Source organism: Botrytis deweyae (assembly GCF_014898535.1).
Source record: "Botrytis deweyae strain B1 chromosome Unknown BDEW_055, whole genome shotgun sequence".
In the NCBI taxonomy this organism is placed as follows: Eukaryota; Fungi; Ascomycota; class Leotiomycetes; order Helotiales; family Sclerotiniaceae; genus Botrytis; species Botrytis deweyae.
The window spans coordinates 105,821-131,829 of record NW_024066262.1 but is presented as its reverse complement, the minus strand read 5'-3'; the positions used below and the strand labels follow the sequence as shown (position 1 = coordinate 131,829).

Sequence of the window (26,009 nt, the reverse complement as noted above, 5' to 3'; positions counted from 1 at the left end):
TTATTCCTGGCGGTGGATGATAAAAAGTCTCTGCAAATATGATGATTATAACAGTCCAGACAAAATAGCTAGCATGATGTCCATATAGACGATTCATCAAGGGTCGCGATCAACATAATCCGACTTATCTTGCTGAAGCATTGCCGTGAGGATGAATCACCATGAACCTAGACCCCGATTTAATCACTTTTCTATATGAGTGCCAGAGCCTGTGCTAAAATGGCCAGCCATTGGTGTTCGTCAATAGCCCAGAGCCAGGTCATTTCCACAAATTTGTGATTCTTCCGACCAAACATACCTATCTAGACAGTGTATTGGATGAAGACGTTTTGTATCTTGTTCTGTTATTGAAGTTTCTGTTATCAGTAACTCAACATATTGAACGAAGAATCTTTGGAATCCATTTTGAGAATTCCGCAAGGTCAATTCAATATTCGCACTGGGAGCTCTCCAAACTCACTGACACTGGAACTCTCTTGTGCAAATGGACCTAATATCTAGTTTGAGCACGACGGTATTTGAGTATTGATTCTTGGCCAGCAAATTGGACCACGCAATCCAAGGCAATTTTCGAGGTCCAATAGTCTTCTAGTGCGCCTGGACTTCCAGTAATGATAGTCCACATTTCGTAAACTTTTGCCCCCATCAAACTCGCAATTTCATTTAATTCCTTGGCATGTCTTCTGTAGTATGAAAGCGTATCGTAGAAATTCTGGCTGTTGAGAAGTGACAATCAAACCACGATTAGAGGGAAAAAACATTTCCGGGTGGCAAGGCGGTCACACATAAGGACACCAACGATAACAGTAAGAGACCAGCAGAAGATCAGCTGACTATGCCGATCAACATGTTTGTCTCAATGACACAGAGTCTAGAGTTGAGATTTTGATGTCATCTTAGGTTCGGGTTTGGCAAAAAAATCCACATCCGAGTTCTTCTTAGCCAAACTACTAGAACCGAACTATAGGGCTTATGCAGTACGACTCGGCACGACAATGGTCGCACGTTAGTTTTGCGATCTCTGCACTTGAATGGGACCGGAGAATTTTTTGTACTTTGGTACAGACCCCCATTAGATTTTCTTGTAAGGCTGAGGCTTGATTGATTTCAAGATGTGTTGAGATGGCACCACTCCACGTGGAAGATTGATACTATCAATTCAAATGCTCCGGTTTGTGTAGAGCTCAGGAATTGACTTGTTGATTTCAGAATCAATCGTTAACTCATAGTTTCAAGTCATTGATCAAGAACGGGTTCGATAATCAGTTGTATAGGAGAAATGTTATTTATCGTGAATTTGTTCTCGCAAATTGGCGACGGAGATATACTGTACTTAAATTTCAGGTGGTGCATTAGGCCTTGGTAGCCATTTTATCTATCGCTAATTGTACACTACACCTTGAGCCGAGAATGAGCCGTGAGAATGAACACTGCGAGACCAACCTAATCTATGTAAATGTTAGAATATTATTAGGAGAAAGCTGTAGTACCATACCTCACCATATCAAAGTTGTGTTGATGAATTTTGCCATCTGATGATGTTAGTTTCGGAAAATAATTAGTTAGAAGATCAATCCGATGGTCTCTTTTGGCCCTAGTTTCTATCTCACAAGGTTGAACCACATGGGAGAGAAAGAGATTTTCAGCTTGTGAGATAGAGCCGAGTGCCAGTGAGGCTCGCTTTATGGCCGCCCGTTTTATTTAACCACCGGATTCGTTCCCGACAGAAAGCCGAGATTACTATTATTCTCCAGCTCCCCGGCCTTGTTAGATGTAACCAAACATAGTCGCATAGCCACATTAAAAATCGAGAAATCTTTCTCAACTCACCCAGGAGATATTCCCGATACGCAATACCAAGGTGGGATTATGTCGTGATAAGGAGATTTACTATCTTTGGAGACAACATACTGCTTATCATATCGTTAACTGGTACTAGAAAGGCACAAGGCTTTGCTCGAAAAATGAGCAGAGTCACCTGCAAGGAATTTTTGAAACTCTCATATGATGCCAAGACATTGCGCTGCGGGGAACCCATAATATCTAACCGGAATCACAAAAAATGTGAAATATTCAAACTCTTCAAATGCTGTCCCACAGTAGTATAGATTTATCGCAATCATACATGACACCGATCTCTGCCAAGCGTTGTCGTGTTGTGCCTACCTATCTCCATTAGATTACAGGGCCAATTAAAGACGGGGAAGAACGATGAGATGCGATTTATTTGAAATATGACAGCACCCAAAAAATCTGTCAATATTGCACGATCTTGCAGTGCTCAGAGCCCCTGAGATGTTGCACGTATCACAGCGTCTACAGTCATCATAAATGAAAGATAAAAGTCTATTGGGGGTAAACAAACATTTATGAGATTACATAGACAAGGTTGATTCTTGGGCATCGGTACATTATCTTATATGCTATCAGTACATCCTATACCCCCCATAAGAATAAAAGAGTCATACGTTTAATAAACTCTTTCAAGTGTTTTTGTAATAATCAAACTTCAAACACTAGATGTGTAATAATAGTAGGTTATTTTAGTTACTCAAATTTTGATATTTCATTTCAAATCGTAAATTATTATTAGTAATAATTACTATTTATTTTATTTATTATAATACTAATAAATCTCTATCCTAACAAGATCTAAAATGCTAATAATAATTTCATTATTCGCCAATGAGAATAATTAAGAATACTAGGTTAAATATAATCAGTAATCTATAGCGTTATGCCCTATTTAGGCTTAGCCTTACTATGAAGAGTTCTACTCTTATATCCTATTTCGCGCTCTTATTTGTTTCTTTTCGTTTACAACTGAGATCTATTTCACGCTTTCATTTGTTTCTTTTCGTTTGCAACTGAGATCTATTTCGCGTTCTCATTTATTTCTTTATGTTTGCAATTGAGAATTCTTTCAACAGGCTATTACCCCTCGGCTAGCGGTTGTCAAATCTATGGATCACTCAAATATTCTCCGAAGATGCAGGTGCAAACGCCACTTGCACATAGATTATCAGGACTGCCAGCCTCAACTTTGATAAGTCGGTCTGAATCGCCGTTGGGAATTTCTGGAATCTCTTTAGTGAATGCAAAGGGTACATTTCCACCCGATGATTATCTCGCCGAGTGCATACGGGTTCGTTCCGTTCCGAGCATAGTTCGGCAGGTAGAGCAGCCACCCGTTATTATCGTGGTCCAAGCTTACCATGTCAACAGCTTGGATATGAGTACTTCCATCTCGTAATGCCTCTATTTTAGGTGTACTTGATCGTGCATATGCGTGTAGTTCAAGTTTATAGACTGTTGGTACACCTGTCACTTCTTGGTCTTTCCCTTTCAGGTGAGTGTTCGTTTGACTGATCTTTTTAAATACTGATTATATCTAAAAGGTACTTTATATTCGAGTATGACTCCAACAGTGCTGGTGTACCTTTTTACAAGATTTTTCCTCCGTCTTTCCTGTTGCAGATACTTGATTGATTATACTAGTAAATTGAGTCATTATGTTTGTGTTTGATAGTATTGATTTTTACGTGTTAATTAGGTATATACCCTTGAATCTTGGAATGTACCTGAAAAACTCAAGTGTTTGTGGCCGAAAAAAATAATAATCGTTGGACGAGTGTACAACAATAGACATCTACAAAGAGAAAAGAGCAGTCTGGATTAGGTTGGAATAGTCATTTTTTGGTGTGAGACATACCCTTCGACCATAGTTCAGTAATAGGCATGGTGCATGATGCATTAGTCTCGTGGCTCGAGCGCATTGTGAGAAACAGCCTCCTCCTCAGAGCGCAACAGTCTCAATGTCATGAAAATTGCCGTCTATAGATTAGTAGCTTGTTCAATTTACTACTATTATATAAGATCCCTCTTCTCTAAGCACGTCTCTACGTCTCCTAAGCCCTTCCCTCCAGATTCAATTCCTCTTGTCACCATTGAACCACGATACTTTTGCGAACCGCCGAATCAAAAATCTTTACAAGCACCATTATAATGTCTAGCCTGAGTCAATGCTCCAATTTGGCGGTCCAAGGCTCCGAGGTGGCTGGGTCAGTATTCTTTCTTTTTAGACCCGTTTCCGTTTCATAGGTGGTACATTTCACTCGAGGGGTTTCAAGCTTCAATGAAGACTCATTCTCTTCTACCACTTTGATGCCCTGCTCTGTTCCTTGCTGGATACTAGCTGTAGTCAAGTCTTTCTCTACTCATTTTCATCACTCGGTCCCTCGCTTTAGAGTCTAAAACAATCAGCTCTGCCAACTATGCACTTGGCATCGCCATTGACCTTTCTGTACCTCTTTATATGTTGATCGTTTCCTTGATATTCTCTCCCAGTCTCAAAGCAAAAATCAGCAAGTCTGACACTCTTGTATCTAACTAGAACGAATGAAAGTTCTACTTCGCCGAACTGTTCCAGTTCCAGTTCAGTCCCCGCCTCTACCGAAACTACCAATCCCTCATCACTCTATGCTTACCGCATAGATCGCTACCTTGCTGATCCGGATCAGTATGTACCCTATAACTCGCCTTCTATAATCGGCGACGAGCCGTCTAGCGCAAAACACACCGATATTCGCGAGGAAGCTATTGCAGCGGACCCCAAAAGATGTATTACTGAGGTTCGTGACTAGCTATGACACATGAGAGAACTTTGGCTTCGTAGTAAGCAACCTTTCAGAGAGCTTGCTTTGCGGGAGGGATCAGAATGGGCATATCGATGGCAGTAGTGAGTAAGAACAAAGGTTGAACTCAAAGCATGGCTATGAAGAGAAGCTTTCCGGATTGATGGATTAAAAAATGCTCCTATAGCTCAGGTCTATAGATATAAGACAGGAACTAGTTCTTTGGGCAATCCAGACACTAGTTTCTTTTGGGAATTCATGATTCAATTTCCCAATTGACTGATCGCGAGTCCTCTGACACACTTGCAGTTCTATGTGACAGATCCCCATAGTGTCTTCTCTTTCCCAACTAAAGATCCATGAATGCGCTACTGTTTCCTTGCCGACAATTGAATTTAATTGGTGGTCGTGGGGCAGTACAACGATTAAGAAGCTAATTTCAAGGTCTGATAAGGATACTGTTGGTATCACCATGGGGATGGTGGAAGTACTATGGTACTATGGTTCACACTGTTGTAATATTGCTTGAGGTGTTAAAAGCCAATAAGGTTACGAAACGTATAATGCTGTAGTGCCGAGGCGCTAGTGCGGCCACATGATCCCTGTCCCAACAGATACACTAAACCTATTTAGTCGAGATCATTGAAATTTCGATAATCTCGACCTTTTGGGAATTCTTCACATCAACCTTTATAAATAGTACATGATGATTTCCAGAATGAAAGCGTTTCCGACAAAGTGAAAAACGGCAGTCTTCAATGCAAGTGCATGTATGGTATTTCCCAAGATGAGAAATCCAAGTTGAAACCGGTTGACTCCGTTTCTGAGTTATCATTTCGTCAACTAAATTTTTTAAGAATTTTGATACAAGATATTCGTTCAACATGAATGAAACATATACTAGTAATATCAAGTTTCTTTGGATTCAAACATGGGAATGTATCCTCTTAAAAAAATGTTGAGAATGATACCTCAAGCAAAGCAAAATCGGGTAGTGTGAGATTAATAATGAAGTTTTGAGAATATAGAATTCCATGATACAAAACATCAAACATCAATTCATTATGTTTAAATCCCATATCCAAAAATAGAAAATAAATATGTGACGGTGGGGAAGCATCTCACCGAAAACTATGGTTCGCAAGAATATTTGCATTTGCCTTACACCCAATTTCATAACTAGCTTCCAAAGAAAAAAGCACTTTTTTCAATATCATCTCATCGAACTTTTGAAATTGAAAATTCAATTCGATCAATACAACTCCAAATTGAAAAAACTTTATATAGAAATATAGATTTCAATTGATAAAATCGATAAATAAAATATGAATAATTTCGATCAAGATTTCATTGAATTGGAGGTGGTTGAATGAAATGATGATTTTTTATATGGTTTTTAGGCTTTTGAAGTTTCGAAAATTGAATTTTCATTTAACTACCTCCAATTCAATGAATTTTGAATCGAAATTATTTATATTTTATTCATCGATTCTATCAATTGAGATCTATATTCCTATACAGAGTTTTTTCAATTTGGAATTGTATTAATCGAATTAAAAGCAATTGAATTATTTTCATATAGGATTTAGCAAAAAGTTGATTAGATCAAAAAAAGTCACGTTTTGGAAGCTAGTTATGAAATTGGGTATATTTGTAACACATGGTGGGGGAAGCATTTCACCGAAAACTATGGTTCGCAAGAATATTTGCATTTGCCTTATTTGTGACATATGGTGGGGGAAGCATTTCACCGAAAACTATGGTTCGCAAGAAGATTTGCCTTATTTGTGACACATGGTGGGGGAAGCATTTCACCGAAAACTATGGTTCGCAAGAAGATTTGCATTTGCCTTATTATTCTTTGTGATACATTTATTTCAAAGAGGCTCTCATATAACAATCAGGTAAACTCACTCATTCAAAAACATATAAAGAACTATCATAATCCCAAAATTGTTTCCATATGCAGTATCTCTTCTTTAACTTGATTATACTTTCTCGAACTTTGCTCTTGAGGATTAGTGATTCCAACAAATTTACGTGCACTGGCTCCTCGTTACTCGTACCCTCTTTCATATTACCAATTCCACCTCATTTCACATCATGCCTGGTCAAACTTCCGAAATTGTCTCGGAAGACTTCTCTAACACTCCTTGGTAAGTTAGGAGTTTACGAAATATTCTTTTATCTCGTATTTATCTTCCCTCATATCTGAGTGCTTTCCTCGGTTCAACCATAGTTGTACATTTACCTCTTCCCTTCAAAGATCTACTTCTCAGAGTCACCTTCTCATGTCGTCTCTTGTTCAATGCTATTGCTTGTACTCAATGTTATATCGATAGATTATGATTTTACTTATCTCAATTCACTCTGAAATATACTAACAGCTGTCTCTCATGTCCAGCCCAAAGAATATCTCATCTTTCCGATCTTCATCTGCCAAGTCCGCGGAATCCCAAAGAATTGCGGCCTTTCGCATTCATAGCTACCTCCAAGACCCAAACACCTCTGTTCCATATGCAATGATGGTCAACAATCCTCAAGCTAGTGTTCATAAACAGCTTAGCAGAGTAGCGGCCGCCGGATATAGAATGGGTACCATGCTAGAGAAATTCGATAAGGCTTTTGAGGGCAATACCGGTGGGGGTAACAATGATTCTAATGATCCGAGCAGTACTGGCTCTCAAATTCATTGCTTGGACGATAAATTAGCCCAGGGATGGCATGCGGAGAAGGGCAGTTAAATTGAAAATTTATGGTTGGGCTCAGACGGAGTAAGGAGATCACTTGTCGATTCCATAAATCCCACTGCTATTGTGTCAAAATTCTGGAGCGTTTCTTGAGTTGTGAAGGGGTAAATTTTTATTGAATTGTTTGCTTTTGAGTGGAAAATGACTTGTTAGGAAACAATGCGAAACTTCCCCTTTAAATCCTCGCTTAAAACTTTGTGAGACGTTTCCTCTCGAACTATCTCTAAAACTGTGGACTCGCTCAGTGTTATGTGGCAATTATGAAATGGTGATAGTCATATCAAGGTAAGCCAAAGAATCATAATAGATAACGTAGCATTCTTACGCAATCGTGTATGTAAGCTGCAGCTGCAGCTACAGGCATCAAAATGGAAAGCGGGGTTGTATCACGTGCACACTTCAATATTGAAGATACGCTCATACATTAATGGACGTGATCAAAAAACACAAGCCAAGGATAAAATTTATGATGCTTACCGTCCCAACTCATATGTTCATCCCAGGATCACTGAATTCGCTTATTTATATCGTGCGAGGAGTGATAACCTACAGGGTTATATACTCTTAAACACCGAAATGCTTAATTCAGCTGATTTCGGATTTAATTCTTATATTTATTTTGCGGCTGCATAGTTGTTTTTACGTCGGATTTAATTCTTATATGTCTATTGAAAGCGCCTGATGACGATTATATCGGGTTTAAGTCTCGTATGTTTACTGTACCAGTGTTTCGCCCAATCACCTTTAAGTCCGGAATTTCGCAAATTTGTAGTGGCATAATAAGCTATGCTAGTGACGGAAAGAAGAGGGCGGGTCGGAATTACAAGCTGTGCGACAGATAGTTCTTATTCGTCAGTTTCTTAGGAGTTAAATGAATGTGTACATCTTCTAGAAATCCAATGGAGACAAGCTAATCCTACACAAGTAGAAGATTTCCTCAAATTTCTCTGAACCACCAGTGGGTGCACGGACTCACGGACACCCAAGAGAGAAAGCACAATTTCACACCAAAAAGAGCGATTTTAATAATTCAATTAAAATTCAAACTTTCCTTAAATTTACCTGAAAATCAAATGTATAGATTTTAAGCATAAAAATTCTATATGGATTTAAGAAAGAATTGAAAAAATCAATATTGATATTTTTATAAAAGAATATATAATTCTCTACCAAAAATTTTAGTGGGAAAGTACACTATTTGTGTTTTGAGTTCAAATCGCAATTTATCTCAATAATTTCTAATTGAATTATTCTTTAATACTTAAAGAACTATATATATCAGTTTTGAAATAATTCAATAGTATATTGAATTTTGATTGAATTATTAATATCACTCTTTTTGGTATGAAATTGTGCTTTCCTATCACGTTGTCCCGTGAGTCTGTGCACCCACTGGTGAACAATGGCGTAACATTCATTCTATTTGTTCCATTGACGCTTTGGCGCAAAATGAAGTTTTCTTGCCCTGCCTCGAAGAATGAAATCTTGGCAGCATGCAGCCTTAGGAAACCAAACTCTGTCTTACCCATCCTGAGAATTGGGACATAATTGACCTCGGTGACCCAAAACCCGTCTTACCTATCTTAAAGACAATTCCAGTCCCTACCTGCAATCAGTACCAGTCGCTTTCATTTCAGAGTTAAAAGGCGCATGTATTCACATCAAAGAAGCAACTTGCATATATCTACCCCTCTTGTGCACTACTTCGGATCAAACAATTCCATGCACCATATCCGTTGCCATTTCTGCAGTTCAGAGACGCATGCATGCATCTCGAAGTAGCAACTCGCATATTGTCAACCCCTCGTGCAATCTGTTAAAACTATCAATGCCATACACCGTACATCAACACCACCAGAAGAAAACAGATCGATTGTTGAAGCATGTTGAACAACTATGCTCCCCAGACTGAACATTATCATATAAATAGTCTTTCTCACCTCCAAGATGATATTCTCTTCACCCATAAGTTTCCTAATATTGTTATATTGCGAGATCACATGAAACATCTGGAGCTACATATGCCAAGCATAAATTACTAGATCATCATGTCAAATCTTTCTAAGAGTTCTACAGTACCCGTTAGAGGCTCCGTCTCATCTAAGAGAGTTCACATTCCCATGGTGCTGGAATTCGCTCCAGAACTAGTCTCAAGTGACTGGCTTGTCGTTTCCGCTTGACTTACTCGATACCTTCCCGTGTTATGCCACTTACTGCTACAAGTTTAAGTTTCTAAGAGTTATGCGCCGTGGTATTATCAATTTCTATTCTGAGCTTTATCATTTAACAAATATTTCTTCTTAGTATCAACGTCACTGCCAACACTACCCGTACCGAGCCCACCTATCTCCCCGCAAGCCGCATTAGCTCCTACCTCACAGACCCCGATTATTCTGTTCCTCATGCAACAATCAGTCAACATCATAAAACTGAGGCCAAGACTGTTGCCATTTCTGTGCCGAGAATGAAGAACAAGTTGCAAGACTTCGATGCGGCCTTTCACCACAACAATGATAATGGAAGTAGTAACTAGATGATGTCAATATGGTTCCTGGGTATATTCTATGCAAGACAAAACTGGATATCTCAATGTGTTGGAACTTGAGGAAGAGCGACAGCAAAGTTGGATACACGGAATATGTAGTGAAATATCTTGGATTGGTTCAGAGACAAGTGGGCTTGACGAGAGGCAGCAAAGATATCTTTTTGGTATTCTGATTGCATATAAATTTGTTCTTAAGTATGATAACATTTTACAACCCCCTAAAAAATAGTCGCAATGGCTCTAAAATGAGTGAGACTCTACAAGAGGTAGACATAGGGCCTTCTTGAGTATGCACGATGCTAAATAGTGATGGCTGCTTGACATGTGCTTGAAGAGGTTACTCAAAGAGATAGACAATCATTATCTTCAGATGAACAAAAGAAGCGTAATATTAATTAACAAGTCCCTTCGGTTTTTGAATGCTCTCTATGTCCTAGTCATTTCATCTTATATCTACTCTTACAAAATATTCCAAGTGGGTACCTGTATGGAATTTCGAAACAAAAGATGAAAATGATCGCTTTTATACAACAGTCGAGCAAGAAATGATCAGAATAATTGTCAGAAACCTGAACTTCTCTCCATAGCTTCAGACCACTACTGCATTAGAAATTAGATACATTTATCATTCCTGAAATTCACAAAATACTTGTAATACAGTACTCATCGGCGTCAAAATATAGTTTGAAAGAAAACAGGGGAAAGTATCTCGGCTCCTCCTTGTAAAATTCTGCGTCAAAAGCCAAGTCGCCGAAACAGCGGGTGTGACAAGTCCTGTATTTTGAATGGGGTCGAGTTATTTTGCCTGACGGTAAGGCTGCAGGTGCAGAACTTGATTTTTGTTCTACAGAATTGATGGGAAAATACAATTCGAGCGTGACCACAGCATCGGCCAATACCGGAGATCATGTGAAGCGAAGTAAATTTTCTAACAGTGTTTGGATACCAATAAACCGTGGTATCGGGGTCCTCATTGTGCAACCAAAGAACTGGGTCACAAATATCTTCATCACAAAAACTTACATTTCGCTCAAAATTCTATCCAGATCGGCGAAATTGCTGGTGACTCATGATTGAAAGAGCTATATACCACTCTTAGGAGATTTTTACTCCGGGACGCAAGCACTGCAGAAAAGAAGAACAGACCACGAGTAGTTTGGAGAGGTGCAACCTCATTTGAAACCTCAGATGAAGCCTCAGTACAAGGATCACAATGACTGAAAATCACTCACTTGACTTAAATGGTAGATAATTTCCGCATGAGGATCATTACGCGAAGAATAAATTCGCCAAAATCAATCAAGGTGCCGAAAGACGTTTAATTACCTACCGATCTACCTAGGTGCATACAGTATTCACGGACCGGACTTTGATATTGGTGGCTTATCGTCTGATAATTAAAGACGCAGTAAACACCAATGAGGCTACTTGTGGCAATCAGATCCGCCTATGTTTTGAAGTCTTTGTAGAACCCGAGGCGACTGAAAATCTAGAACAAGTTGTAGATTCGGGATTTCCATGATTCCAAGAAACCAAGAGGGAAGAGTTTACTCATCAGCTGGCCGCCTGTGCAAGCTTAGATCACTCTCCAAGTCCGCATTTGCCTACGCGTCTTCATTTTCTCATTTGGGATATTTGAGACTGAATATTATTGCTATTCATGGTTTAGTACTTTAAGTGAAATTTTCTAAGAAATAATAATAAAGAAATCAGCACATGGGAGAAGAGAAGATAGTCGGCCTCATCGAAGATGTTTATTTGAAACTACCTAGATACAGTGAAAGTTGAGGTAAAATAGAAGTAAAGCATATACTGCCAAGTTGCAACCTAGGCCGACGTTGAAAATGCCAACGAGGCCCAAGGCAAAATGTCAGATGATTCAGTGGCTATGTAAATGCTTTAAAGGGCGCATAATTCTCACAAAAGTCTTTTTACAAAATAACTGTCGCGAAAATATTATGAGTAGTCAGAAACTTACTGTTTTCAGTGTGAAAGTCAATATTTGTAGTGAATTTGCCGACGAAGCAGCTGAATTCCATTCGCGGCCACCAATAATATTGCCCTAGATAACATTTTTTATGTGCAGAATCTTACTTGCCCCATGGACAGAAAGAAAACTTTAGACAATTTGAATCTCTATTATTAGTATCACAATTTAAATAATTCAATTTGTAAAATGCTCATGGGAAGCAGTTAAGTGTTCTCTCATACTTGTCTAAAAGACAATCCCTGCATGAACTAAGTTTGGGAGTAACATTTACAAGCGACGGCGAATGCAAGCAAGCCTGTTATTAAAACGTCAGTTCCACTCACGGGTACCTGTCTAGGACCCGCAATTTCCGACTCACGGAAGCTACGTCTCTTACCCGACAACCAGGGACCATCGGGTACCGGCAATACATTTCTCCTTATCAGCAGATCTAACGACCCGTGCCTAGGTACTTATTACCATCTGACACTGACTTGGTAGCCCTGTAGGATCAATTTATCGACAGAAGTCGTATCGACATAATCTCCTGTAAGTCTTCCTTAAAAGAATCTAGAGCTTTCACTGCGTCTTTGCAAATCTCATCTCAAGTATTAAATAGCAATTTTGTATCTGTGCGTGGTCCAAATGTGTATGAGGGATGAAATGTTGCCGGGACAGCGAAACCTTATGTGAAGATCAACAATCTCTGTTGCGGATTTACTGGGCTCCAAAAGTAACAAGAATAAACCAACTTTAGAGAACCTATAAAAGTCGTGGCATCATTTTGTGGAGCTATGTAGTCAATAGAGCCACACGATCTCAGATAAGTCTTCGAGAGCTTCTCGAAGTCTAGGAACCGTTGCGTGGCAGAGCTTAACACGATGAGAAATAACTGATCTAACCCTAGAGTCGTGAAAGAAACAAATGATTGGTCGCAATACTAGTGACCAGAACATGAGCAGGGCAGGGGTAGCTAACAGCTGAAAAGATTCACAATTGCAATTATAACATCCATGGATGCTCGTAGCCTTACGGGTTTGAACGTCGCGTAAATTATGAACCATAATTGATGATCTAGAATCAAAACCCCAATTTTTGTTGCGATTATATGTTCAACTTGCGCGTAAAACAATTTCTGTGATCTGTATGTGACTTTCTTAAAAAAAAATCAATAAGAGGTCACCGAAAACTCCGGCGGACTCGGGTACAATTCTTGGAAATTTTTTTTTTTGATAGCTTTAATATCATTTAGAGTTTGTATCCTTGTCCGTCGATCTTGATGTTGAGGATGCTGATGAACAATGTTCATACTGAGGTTGCGAAAGGATGGAGAGCGTCTGAAATGAAAGTGTCATCTAGGGTATGCCCAACCCCTGCTTCGCCCCCAGAATCTGGTGTCATAACGGGATGAGCCTCTAAATACCGGGGTTCTGTTACTAGAATTATGTTACGGCGCTTAAAGAGTCCAACCCAGTCGTGCAGTGGGACAACAATTTCCGCCCGTTCAGAGGCTTCTAGTCGATTCCCAACTAATACACTACATCAACTTTAAAAACCCAGCGACTTTTTAACATTTTTAAAATACAAATTTTCAGAATGTTTGACATATGAAATTGTAGAGCTAGATCAGGGGAATGTTTTCGTATTTTCTGAATTTTCAAATTCCTATTAGACTTAAAGCTGTAATCGATTATATAAACTTGAATTCCTTTCGGTTAGCGTTATAAAGTCGCTGGGGTTTTAAAGTTGATATAGTGTACAGTTTGGCTTGTCGACTTGAAGCCTCGTCAATTCCATTACTTGATGTACGGTTACTCAATTGCAATTGTAATAGAATACTAAGATTTCTTATCCAACTCCTGATTCTCTGAATTAGTAGATTTATTTTTTCCTGGAAAAACATTAAGAGTACTAATAACAATGATCTAGATGTATATTGATAAGATTATTAATTCAATATGAATTTACTCCTTAACTTTGTTAAAGTCCTGGTCTGGAAGAACCTTTCCAGATACAGTATCACTGCTTTATGGGTGGAACCCTTAGGGGGCCCGGTTGCAAGGATAAAATTAGCACGACTCTTTAAGATTAGGTACCTACCCATGGTCACACTCGGTAAAGTACTATAGGACCTGCTTGCATACCTACCTACTTGATTTATTCGCCTACAATAAGTATCGACTTTCCTGGTACAGGTGGTGGATTATATAAACCTCGCCATTTCGCTGCAATTATATCTTTTCTAAACTCATATTCTCAAGCTCAATTACCTTCTACAATATCCATATCCACCTCAAGACCACCGACTTCCATCCAACATCACGTGAATATCCCGTGAAACACCATCATCATGGCTAGCCGAACTTCCAACACTGCCGTCCAAGGCTCAACTACTTTTGAGTGAAATACCCCTTCTCTTTTCTTTTCCGACTTTCATGAGTTATCTCCCTTCAAAAAATCCACAAAAATCAATCCTCGTCACTCATTCAGCTTCCCGTTGCGCTCATACTACATCTCTCGTATCGTACACTGAAGCATTGCTGTTCTTTCATGCATTCGTATCTCCCTATCCACCACTTCTTTCTCTACTTCTATCTCTTCCTGGGACCTTTTACTACTACTTAGTACACCCGTCCCTCGCCCTCTCTCCTCAATTACTTCTACCTTTCTGTTGTGTCTCTTCAGCTGATGCAAACTGCTCTGCTATCTCTCTCTTTTCCGCATAGAGTCCGTCATCATCTTGCATGACTCATGTATCCCGTGCCCCCTTGGCATACATACTTTACCTTTTCTCTTTCAACACCTTTCCGAATCAACAGCCACTTCACATCCACCTCCTATCCTGCATTTCCCTTTCAGACATCTGCCAACAATATGCACTAACATATCCACCTCCAACACAGTGTCAACTTCCCTTCCTCTTCTACTTCCACAACTCAAACATCCCCAGCCGAACAATCCTCCCTCACAACCAACCGCACCCAAACCTACAATAGTAACCCTCAACACTCTACCACCTACGCATCGTCTACCCTTATATACAACGGTGATGAGGCAGCAGTCGCCCAGAACTACATTGCCGCTGCTAGAAACAACATCCAAAACTTCGATGCGGCTTTCAACGGCAATGGTAGTGGGCAGTAGCTCTCGTTCTTGTACTTGCACTAGTACTAGCACTAGCACTTGCTATACCATTCGATCGGTATATATAGATGAATCAAGTGTACCACGTGCGAAGAAAGAGCTGGGATATCAGGGCTTGGAGCTTGGAGTTTGGAAACAGCAATGAAAACAGTTGGAAATCAAAACAGTTGGAAATGGAAACAGCAATGGAAAAGGAAACGGAAAGGATATGATTGGATTAAAATAAAAGAACGATATAACGATATAATGATAAAACATAGGAACAAAAGTGGCTTGATGGGTGCAGTTAATGGTTCGAAAATAGAATGGGCTGATAAAACAATCGTTCAATGAAAAACTTTTAATTGAACAACAGTCGCGACCCCGCACTGACCAATGACGTGATGTGACACTGATACGCGAGCCCCTTGCAGTTTTAGTCGCGGTGCTTAATTCTGCCGCTGCGAAACCCTAAGGCGGTATAACCTCAATTACGGGGTATTCCCCGCATCATGTTCCATTGTACAAACACAAGCCCCCACGGGTTCACCATGTTCAAGCACGAGAGACCACTTGTATTGTGCCGGAGAAGTCGCGGACAATTAGCAACGAAATGAGTATTTACCTATTTCTATGTTATCACGTGCGTGGGGAATAAAAAGTAAAGAAAGTAAAGAGAAACAAGAAACGAAGGTGAAAATCAAAGCTGATACCAGTAAATTAAGGTACTCTTAAAGATATAATATAATCTAACCTCATACATGACTAATACATAAAGCTACTTAAGAAAAAACATTCGTTAATCCATCGTTATATTTTCCTCATACATTGTTTCTCATATCCTTATCTTATCTTAACCCTAGTTCTACCCCAAGAAAAAAGCTTCAATCTTAACTCAAAACCAAAATCAAGATCTAAAAAAACCTAAAAGAAAGAAATGAAAGAATCGCATCTAATCCTCCCCTTTCCCCCACATTATCTCAATCTCTCCTCGCCAACAACACTAGCGCACACGCCTAAATTTCAAGAATATTTCCTCTTAACAAATGAAGAAGAAAAGCCTAAGCGTCAATCATCCTCAAAGTCCCCATTCTTGGCGCCAATTGTGGCGCCATTTCTCTAGAGCTCAACTTTGTCTTGGTGATGACCACATCGTCAACCAATACCATACCATCGCTCTCTCCTCTACACTCGGTATAGATCTGTACCTTGGCATCTGTCTTGCCAACCAAGTTCTTCTTGGGTTTGTAGACGAGTGTGTTCTTCTTCCATTTACCCTTCTTGAGAGGGGTGGGAACGGAACAATAACTATCTTTGTTAACACAGATTTGGAGCCAGCAGTCGCGGGACTTGGCAGCTTGACCCCAGGCTGTGACGGTGAGTGACTTGGTGGTGGGACAGATGGTGGTGGTTTGTTGGATGAGAGACAAGAAGTCTTGAGTCATGGTTATTTGGCTGGGGGGTGAATGTCAGTTTGGAGTTTCCTGGAAGGGATGAATGAGGACAGGAGAAGAGGAAGGGAATACTTACAGGTAAGAGTTACCAGTATGAGCAACTGCAGGGTTGTTGATAACAACGTTACTCTTGGCGTTGGCAATACCATCACTTCTAGGTGCCCATGGAGACAAAGATCCGGATTCAAATCCACCATTTGTGATTGTTGCCGCTGGGCAAGTGGAAGTGGTGCTAGAACTCGAACTTGAGGAAGTAAGGGTAGAGAATGAAGATGGAGCAGCAGAGGAAGTTGGTAGAATTGAGGAGGACTCGGCCGAGGAGGAGAATAATGTACTGCTGGGAAGTTCAGAGGTAGTGGACGAGCTTTGGATTTCAGTGGTGGAAGCAGCTGAAGTGGTGGGGAGCACGGTACTTGGGATGGTACTGGATTCCGAGCTAAGGACTAAAGATGATTCGGAGGTGATGGAAGCAGCTGAAGTGGTGGGGAGCACGGTACTTGGGATGGTGCTGGATTCTGAGGCGATTATCGAAGAAAATTCGGAAGTCGTGGATGCTAAAGAGCTACTTGGCTGAGCACTATTCGAAATAGTGCTAGATTCTGGAAGTACAGATGAGGTAATTGATGATTGCTCAGCTGTGCTTGAGGGAGCATTTGTAGCTTGGCTAGTGGATTGTTCAACATTGCTGGAAGGTAGTGCTGACGAGCTGATAATTTCACTGGATGAGATCGAAGATCCTACACTACTGGTTGGTACAACACTGGTGAGAGCTGGCTCAGATGTGGATATAGCACTGGATGAGACCGATGACTCAACAGTGGTTGGTATACCACTGGAAGATACTGAAGGTTGAATAGTACTTGATTCAGCAGAAGAGAAGCCAGAAGTGGTTGGGATAGCAGTGGAAAGAGCAGCTGAAGTCGTTGGCTCAATAGTACTTTGACTGGATAAAACTAGAGAAGAAACGGCAGATGAACTGGTTGGAATGTTCGAAGAAGTTTCAGAAATTGCAGAAGTACTAGCGACTCCACTGGATGAGACTACACCGCTGGAGGATGCTATAGTCGAAGACGCGACATTCGAAGATGATGCAATTGAGGATCCGACACTTGAAGTTGTTCCAGGAACTTCTGAGGATAGAGGAATGCTGGAGCTAGCTGTGGCTGATTGAGATGCCAAAGAAGAGGACTGTAAAATACTGGATAAAACTCCAGAAGAGCTTGCGCTAGCGGATGCCGAGGCCGAAGCAGATTGGCTTGGAACGATTGAGGAGGCAATACTAGATATTTCGGAAGGTAAAGAAGATCCTTGACTCGAGGCAATCGAAGAAGGAGCAGTCGAAGAAGTGATACTAGCTGATGCAGATCCAGGAATCGTGCTAGAAGCAACAGAAGAAATGTCACTTCCGGAAGATTGAACCGATGAGGAAGTAGCCGGCGATGAGCTAATAGTGGAAGATGATACAGCCGCAGGAATAAGTTGGTAAGCGACGATTGAAGGTGGGCCGTTACGTCGTGAAAATCTTTTGGCAGGTGAATTTCCTCCACAAGATTGCGATGGATCACCTGGACATGGGAAGTTGCAAATACCTTCTGTTTGACCAAGATTGAATCCATTTGAACAATAACAATGACCCGGTTCAATACCCATGTATGTGAATGGACCCCCATTATTAGCAGTGGAACAGAACAATGCACAGCTAGCGGGTGTGTCAGTAACAGTTGGAGAACTGTTGTTATTGACAGGCATGGGAGGTGGGGTCAATGGGAAACCATCGAAGGTAGAATCCAAGAAACAACCTATTTCCTCGTATACACCGGCAGCAGTAACAATGGATGGAACTTGAGTTGGTCCAGTAATTGATGTTCCGGTAGTGGTAGCACTGGAGCTAGCTGCGGGAGTTGATGATATGGCGGCACTCGAGCTAATTGCAGCAGAAGAAGCAGCACCGCTGGATACAGCAATGGTAGAAGTTGGTACAAACGAAATTATCGAGCTACTAGGTGCTAAAGTAGACTCGGAGCTCGAAACGGAAGTTACTGGAAGTGAACTCAAAGTTACTGTTGGTTGTGAGCTGAATTCAATAGAAGATGAAGATCCTGGGACCGTAGAGCTTATAGCGATGTAAGATGAGACCGAGGATGTACCACTTTCAAAGGCCGAGCTAGCAGCCGAAGATACGGATGAGGTTTCTTCGGATACAGTTGAGCTAGCAGATGCCGATACTGATTCGGATAAGGTTGCACTTGAGACAGTAGGGACGCTTGAGCTGGATTCTAGACCAGTTGATGAGCTAGCAATTCCAGAAACACTGCTAGATTCTACTGCAGAAGTAGAAACTACTGGAGGGGTAGAAGTTGCAGATGCTGAAGCAGATCCAGAACTGGCCGAGGTATCCGAAGTAGATGCCGATTCTGATAATGTTAGACTACTGGAAGCGGATGCCGAGTACGTGGCAGTCGAGGAAATAACTGAACTTCCGGAATTTGATGCTGACTCAGAAATAAGCGAAGATGATATCAACGGAATCGATGAACTGGAAATTCCAGATGACAGAGTAGATACACCGGTTTCGATAGCCGAGCTTTGAGAAAGAACGGCTGAGCTGGAAATTGTTTGCACGGAAGAGCTAGCAGCTACAGTTGAAGAAGACTCAATTGATATACTGGTACTACCTGGGAGCGAAGAAGTCTCGAAAACAGTGGAAGTCCCAACCGAGGATTCAGTTGGGACAAAGGTAGAAAGTGATGCAGTGCTACCTGGAAGCGAAGATGTCTCAAGAGCAGTCGAAGTTTCAACAGTCAATTCTGTCGATAATGCGGTTGAAGATTGGACTGGTAATTCAGAAGTAGCTACAATTGAGGAGATAACATTTGATGAAGTTGCTGCAATTCCAGAGGAGATTGAAGAGCTATCACTAACAGGATTTGACGTACTAGCAGCTGCCGAGGAGGATCCTGGGGCGGTGGAGAGAACATTACTGCTGGTGGGAACAGCTTCGGAGGATAAAGTACTGCTAACCGAAATATATACTGAGGATAATTGCGACTCCGAGATACTGAAAGTGGGGAGTACCGAAGAAGAAAGTAGGGATGAGAGGCTTGATACAACTGCGGAGCTCGGAAGAGTTGGAAGCACACTTCCTTGGGACGAGACAGGAACAATTGATGAAGAGGGGCTTCCTGAACTACTGGGAATCGACGTAGATTCTGGAATATTACTACCGGAAGAAGTTGTCTCTGAGGCACTGCTAGTTGCAGCAGGATTCGAAGTCGATTGGCTGGAGACAATTGGTGCGGTAGTGGTTATCGATTCAGGTCCCGCACTGGATGTAGGGAAAGCTGAAGATGTTGCAACAGTGGACGATGGCGCAGCCGAGCAAAAACTTGGATAAACAGTGACTGTCACTGGAGGTGGACAATTTGCCTGACGGGGTGCAAGATCCAAGTGTTGAGGATTACGACCCTCTAATTTGATGCTTGCACTTGCAACACCAAATGTGGCAGCAAAGAATAACGAATCTCTTAACGAATGTGGTGCCATGATTGCTTTGAGCAGAACGATTGATGCTTAAAGAATGGCGTTGACGAACCTCCAGAAGGATGGAGGGTTTAAATGCAAAAAGAAGGACAATTAATGATGAGAATGAAGGAGAAGTAAGAAATGGAGCAAGGCAGAGAGTATTGAAATACTAAATAATTGAAAGCTCAGGCAAATTCTTGAAGCCACCAAGGGGCAAGGGAAAGCCCGTATGTTTCTTAAAAAAGATACAGGCAAATGAAGTTGATTCAGACCAGCTTGGAGAAAGATGGCCGAGGAATATCGATCATGGAAAGAAAGCGCGAATAAGAATAGATTGATGCAGGCTCTCGAGGAAGGAACACAGGAGTTGATAGTAAGACATACAGAATAGTCGATAAGCAGGTCTCAAAAGAACGATTTGAGTAGAGGATTTGTTTTTTCTCCATCGCGCCACCAATAAAAGAATACTTGGAACATCCGAATATATGTAAGGGCGTAAAGATAAGATTTCTTTGCCTGAAAGATAGCTTTCAGCCCATGATTTCCGTGAGATGTATCAAGAAAATATTCTACGATCAAAATATGTATGCAGAGTGTGGCATCCAATGTAATAATAGACATTCTCGACATGAACGGAGGAAGGAGACACGCATCGAGTATTCCCCCAAGTATCAGTGGAAATGATATTTCAAATGCTTTGTTTTCCGCCAGGACTGGTCAAAATGACCTACAAGTCTTCTTTTGAGACATTTGAATGTTTGAATCTAGGTATCTTGAATAACAAATCAGGCAAACAGTTTTTCAAATAACATAAGTGAAGGAACGACCAACTCAATTCTTAATATCATCTGACCAAAGATCTCGTGACCACGTGTTTTCAGGGATACTTCTTTTAAAATTTAACAGTTAACATCGCGTTTTTTTTTTCCTTGAACTCGCGAGCGCGACGACAATCCCACCTCACCCGCATGAAATAATTTCTTTTGTTGTTATCAAGGTTTCAGAGTGATAAGAGAGGCAACCAACGTGTTGGTTTCTTTTCCCACTCACTAGGTTGGTATCGCAATTCGCCATATTCTACTTGTCTTCATTTATTGAATTCAATTGAATTTGGCTCAAAAGTTTTATCGTGCGCATCGTCTTCAAGCTTCTCATCACTCGTTTGTCCAATTCATTCCAAACATTTGAACGATCGTGAATCCTCAGAATATCCACGAATCGTCCTTCTGTTGCCCTTGGTTCTTCTTCTTAAGGCCTTAACTCATGTACAAATCATCCTTCGACTTCGAAGTTGTTCTTTGATCCATCACATTTTGTTGTCGATCTTTCGAGTTGTCAAATCAGGTGGAAATTAAAGATCTGTATCAAGCCACAATGGCTGACCTTGATATTAAATTTCTGTTACAACAGAAGAAGGCTGAAAAACTCAAAGCTTTGGAAGCAGCTAGACCTATGGTACCGCCGGCTCGGGACGCAAAATATGTCACAGCCAAGGAAGGACATGATGGCGAATTTGAATCAAACATCAATTCTGATTCAGACAATGAGACATCCGCCAATACAGCCTCGCCTCAAAAGCCATTTGGAACTGATCTTGAACCCCAAAGTGGACCTTCGACCAATCCAAAACCTCTGAGGAAGGACGCGCTTTCACAATCATCTACTATACTCATATCAATCGAACCCGACAAGCGACGATTCTTTCGCCCTCTAGCAGATGCCATCACATCATCTAGTGGCGACCAGCTCGGTAAGATACTTTTCCGTTTATGTGTCGAGTATCCCGATGCTAGGGCAGTGGTTGAATCTTTGCTTGCCGATACTATCGATGAAGGCATCATTGAAAATCCACATCCATTACTTCGAAGAAGCTCAAACTCGAGAATCGAGCAATCCTCAAAAAAGATTTCACCTATCAAGAAAGCCTTGAAAAATCCGTTTTTTCCAGTTGCATTAAACAATAGCAATCAAAGAGAGGAACAAGGGCCAGTTATCGCGAAATCTGCCAAAGATGACCCAGAATCACCACCAGCCGTACTTGCTGTTGTGAATCCGGCCAAAAAACTGCCGTCAGTCCCTCAAACCTCTATCTCTCTACTTAGCTCAGCGGTCAGCGAAAAGCGCAAACGGGATGAACCTGCAGATGCTTCGATTGTCTCTCAGTCGCAGAAGAAATCAAAATCACATGTAAGTGGCTCTTCGGATGAAAGGCAGGCAGGCTTATATACTAACAGAGACAGTTTGTCATTCCTAAGCATTCAAAGAGGGATATCCCATTGAGCGAAAATAAAGATACAAATCCACGATCCAAGTCGCTGGCTTCAAACTTGCCAAGCTCCTCCGAACGCTCCAAAACCAAGCCTATCGAAGCTTTGCAATCTATTTCTGATTCCGGTAACAAAATGGGTGTTGGAGAAGAGCCACCTGATAAATGCAGTTGTTCGATTTGTCATCAAGAATTTAGTAAGAAAAATCTGGAGCGACATATGAGAGGTATACATAAAACAGAAGGGGAGCCATTCGGATGTTCGCTTTGCACCAAAAAGTATGCTTTTCGGGACTATCTTTATCGCCATCTGACCTCTTTTCATACAAATGGTTTGAAGTGTATTGCTTGTGGACTTTCATATCCAGATGATAACATTTTGAATACGCACATGAGGTCTGTACATGGTGTACAGGCAGTGGAAGATAAAAAGATCAACGAATCTCCAACAGCACCAAACTCTGTTAAGAAGCAGGTCCGTTTCCAAGAGGATTCGATGAAATTGCGGAAGTCCTAAATTACCAGACGATTTCGGACAACCATTTAATTCGAATCGACTATACAAGATCATTTTCATTTGGACTCTACGTTTAAATCCACTATACACCAATAATATGACTGATTCTGGTAGCCCCGGTGGTTTGAACGTCGCATATATTCGTGTACATGAATCTGTTTTATGGGTTTCAGTAAGGTCGATCAAAATACGGAAGCGCAGTACGCGATCCCAGAAATAGCCGCTTACATCCAAGGTGACTCTCACTAAGTCAAACGATAGTCTGTCTATCTAGGTATCCTTTCCTCTTTCGATCACGCTCCGTCATCATGATCAACCACTACTGGGCACTTAATTCATTGTACGCGTTTCCGATAATCCATCATATTTGATGTGTCAGACTGCAGATAGAGGCTCGAGATGGGCAGGGTTCGTGATGTACGGCTGCGGCTACGGTCATCGAAAACTGCCAATAACAAGCACGATCGTGTAATAATTGGGATTTCATGTGGTGAGCATATGTGGTGTGTGTCGCAACCGCGCTTGATAGTGTAACCGCTGCTTATCACCGGAATGGTGGTGACTAATAAATGACAAGCCAACGGTACACAATATTGAGGGTGTGCATACAAATTTCATTACTTGTGAATGGTGATTTGTGAATAATTGTTTGTTTTCTTTTCTGACATTGACTGATTGGATTAGTATAGGGAGCTTACTGGTGTCGCTGGTTTGAATTCCATTCGGTAACGGTTCTTTCGATTGAAAATCGGCGGTAAAGATTTCTCTTTTTGTCATTGCGGTCGCCAAATCTCACTTTAGTTGCTTCTCACACCTGATGAAGGTATGTGTGTGTGAATTGCTGTTCTTAGATCAATGAAATAAGGCAACGGAATATGAGAATCTCATATAAACAGGTATTTGCCATTGCATTTCTTACCTTTTCTAGCTGTTCTTCTGTACAAGTTTCCTATTTCCTGTTTAAATCTAAGCATTTCTATCTCCAGTTATCTTTCTTCTTCTTTGGCCTTCTCACCAAGTTCTTCTGTATTGACGCTCTTCTTCACCCCATAGCCCTTCCAATTCTTCACTGTCTGCCTCTACTTTCACTTTTTCTTTTTTCCTTACCCACCCACACATTCTCTTCCCGCCATATTTGCTGTCTTGTACTTGCAGTATACAAGGACAGATCAGTTTTCGATCATCATCCTAATACCCGCACTTCGTCCTCACATTCCTACCCAGGAAAAATATATCAAACCCCCCCAAACATGCCAGGAAGCATTTACTCGGAAAATTGTTCCGCAATAGCTGTGGATGGTAGCGTAGCTGAGTATGTACTTTCTCTTTCCCTTCTTTCCTATTACTTCCTGTTATGCAATCCATCGCCTATTTTCCTGGCAATGGGGCTAATCCAAAATGCTAGATTGAATAAAGAACAAAACCATGCATCGAAAAGCGCACAAAAGGAAGAGGCGCTGAGAGAACAGAGGTTGAGAAACTTTCGTTCTGAAAGTGGGAGAGAGGCACCCTGGAGTTCGGTTAATAGGAGAGGGTTTGCTGGTGGTGAGGGGGGTGGGGAGGGAACGAAGACTCAATAATTTAGCTGGCGTGAGGATGGGAGATACGGGTTTTCTTTTGAATGGAAAAAGTTTTTTGTTTTGTTTTGTTTTGCTTTCTGATAGTAGGGGTGAGACGGTGTATAGCTGAAAAGACAGGAAGATGGTAGGCTTTGGTATCGCTTCATTTTGCTTCGCTTCGGTTCTAATAATCTTGTTTCCTATTTTACATGTTCTGTATTCGCATTTTTTTATGATTTCAATGCGAGCTTATCTCAAATCTTGTTTCCTTTGCTTTAATGCGCTCGATGCGCCAGTCGATGGAATAGCAGTTTTGGGAGAGAACCAAGTGAGATATCCGAATCGCTTCTGGCATGAAAGGCCACTCACGTGATATACGGAGAAATTTGAGCACTTGATAAAACACTAGATTTCACGGTAAGCTTGAACTTTGGGGGGTTGAATAATTTTGAATATCAAGTTGGATATGAAAAACTGTTCATCGTCGAGTTCAACTTGAGAGATTGAAGAGTGGTGTGAGGTTCAGATATATTTGTTTGGTGAATGATCACTTGGGAATCGGGATTTCTTTCCGTCACATGCCGCTATTTTTTCAAATCGTTGTAATAATCATAGATTTAGCTGCAACCTTGTGCTCTATACTCACATAAGATCACCATGATGAGCATGGGTAAACAATAAACTTTTCATTAAATTGAAGTGACGTGATTACATGCCAACGCCGTGATCAGATACTGATCAAACATGAAACATCAAACATTACACGGGAAAAACCATAATACTCCCAGAGTATAGCCCCCATTATTCATAAGTCAAGACATCCAGTCTAGAAAGTAGCAGCTGCAAGATTGTTTGCGAAGGCAGATGGAATGAATGGAACATTCGCAGCGCCGAAATCAGTCGTCTCAAGAGCAGTTTGAGCAGCAGCAGGTAAAGATTCCCAGGCAATCATAGGTTGCTGTCCGCCAACAGTACTAGTAAGACCCATTGAATGATCGATAGGCCAGATACTTTCGTACTTGATGAGAGGGCTGGTACCGGAAAGGGAATAACCATCGGTGGAACAATCCCAACCTCCATGGGCGGAAGGACAGACGGCTACGATGTTGCTGGCGGTTGTGGCGGTTGAGCTGGAAAGCCAGACGATTACACCTTCCCAGTCGTGACGGTGACCAATACCGGTTGAGGGCTCATCTTTTGGCATGTACCTGGGATTGTGTTAGTTTAGATCTTTAAGGGCGAGCTAGAGAGAACTTACCAGGAGTACATGATACCGTAGTATGATCCGCTTTGTGCTCCTCGGACGTATACTTGACCGGTACTGCTGCTGCATTCACCATTGCTACTGCCAGTTGGTGACAAACCACCACTAAGAAATGTTAGAGACTTGATAGAAATGGTGTGGAAGAGAAAACTGTAAGAACATACCCTGTGTTACCCGATGCATCGACTGCAGGGAATGGTACGCAGCCATTGACTATCTTGAGATATGGTTGATATGTCTCATAAACTGTTCCTACTATCCCGCTGGGAACGGTTTCGGGAAATCCTACAACGGCATCGGAATTGATGACGGCCCGAGATTCAAGCTGTGACGGTGTAGGGATGGCAACGACTGTAGATGCCAAAACCGAAAGGGAAAGTTGTAGTGATCTTGAGAAGGCAACCAT

The 26,009-nt window shown here is 41.2% G+C and overlaps 5 protein-coding genes across 5 annotated transcripts; 4 read left to right on the top strand and 1 right to left on the bottom strand.

Annotated features, from left to right (window-relative positions):
- Window positions 1–6,737: 6,737 nt before the first annotated feature.
- Window positions 6,738–7,378, top strand: EAE98_011925 (uncharacterized protein; the record flags this gene model as incomplete). Its single annotated transcript, XM_038959549.1, has 2 exons — window positions 6,738–6,790; window positions 7,039–7,378. The coding sequence occupies 2 exons, from the start codon at window positions 6,738–6,740 to the stop codon at window positions 7,376–7,378; spliced, it is 393 nt and encodes a 130-aa protein (XP_038804088.1).
- Window positions 7,379–16,067: 8,689 nt separating this feature from the next.
- Window positions 16,068–17,646, top strand: EAE98_011924 (uncharacterized protein; the record flags this gene model as incomplete). Its single annotated transcript, XM_038959548.1, has 4 exons — window positions 16,068–16,398; window positions 16,634–16,968; window positions 17,072–17,091; window positions 17,433–17,646. 4 exons carry the CDS (start codon window positions 16,068–16,070, stop codon window positions 17,644–17,646), a joined length of 900 nt encoding a protein of 299 aa, XP_038804087.1.
- A 477-nt stretch (window positions 17,647–18,123) lies between these two features.
- EAE98_011923 (uncharacterized protein) lies at window positions 18,124–19,869 on the top strand (the record flags this gene model as incomplete). Its single annotated transcript, XM_038959547.1, has 4 exons — window positions 18,124–18,181; window positions 18,350–18,544; window positions 18,605–18,923; window positions 19,071–19,869. The coding sequence occupies 4 exons, from the start codon at window positions 18,124–18,126 to the stop codon at window positions 19,867–19,869; spliced, it is 1,371 nt and encodes a 456-aa protein (XP_038804086.1).
- A 1,423-nt stretch (window positions 19,870–21,292) lies between these two features.
- Window positions 21,293–23,762, top strand: EAE98_011922 (uncharacterized protein). Its single transcript, XM_038959546.1, has 3 exons — window positions 21,293–22,184; window positions 22,238–23,379; window positions 23,470–23,762. The coding sequence occupies exons 1-2, from the start codon at window positions 21,372–21,374 to the stop codon at window positions 22,778–22,780; spliced, it is 1,356 nt and encodes a 451-aa protein (XP_038804085.1). The 5' UTR covers window positions 21,293–21,371; the 3' UTR covers window positions 22,781–23,379; window positions 23,470–23,762.
- Window positions 23,763–25,165: 1,403 nt separating this feature from the next.
- EAE98_011921 (uncharacterized protein) lies at window positions 25,166–26,009 on the bottom strand (the record flags this gene model as incomplete). The annotated part of the gene is made up of 3 exons (XM_038959545.1): window positions 25,166–25,547; window positions 25,598–25,708; window positions 25,768–26,009. The coding sequence occupies 3 exons, from the start codon at window positions 26,007–26,009 to the stop codon at window positions 25,166–25,168; spliced, it is 735 nt and encodes a 244-aa protein (XP_038804084.1).

Excerpts from the sequence above, each read along its gene's own strand:
- EAE98_011922 (XM_038959546.1), top strand. The coding sequence starts at position 21,372 with ATGGCTGACCTTGATATTAAATTTCTGTTACAACAGAAGAAGGCTGAA. Across the intron at positions 22,185-22,237 it reads AGAAGAAATCAAAATCACAT|TTTGTCATTCCTAAGCATTC; the intron begins GTAAGTGGCTCT and ends TAACAGAGACAG.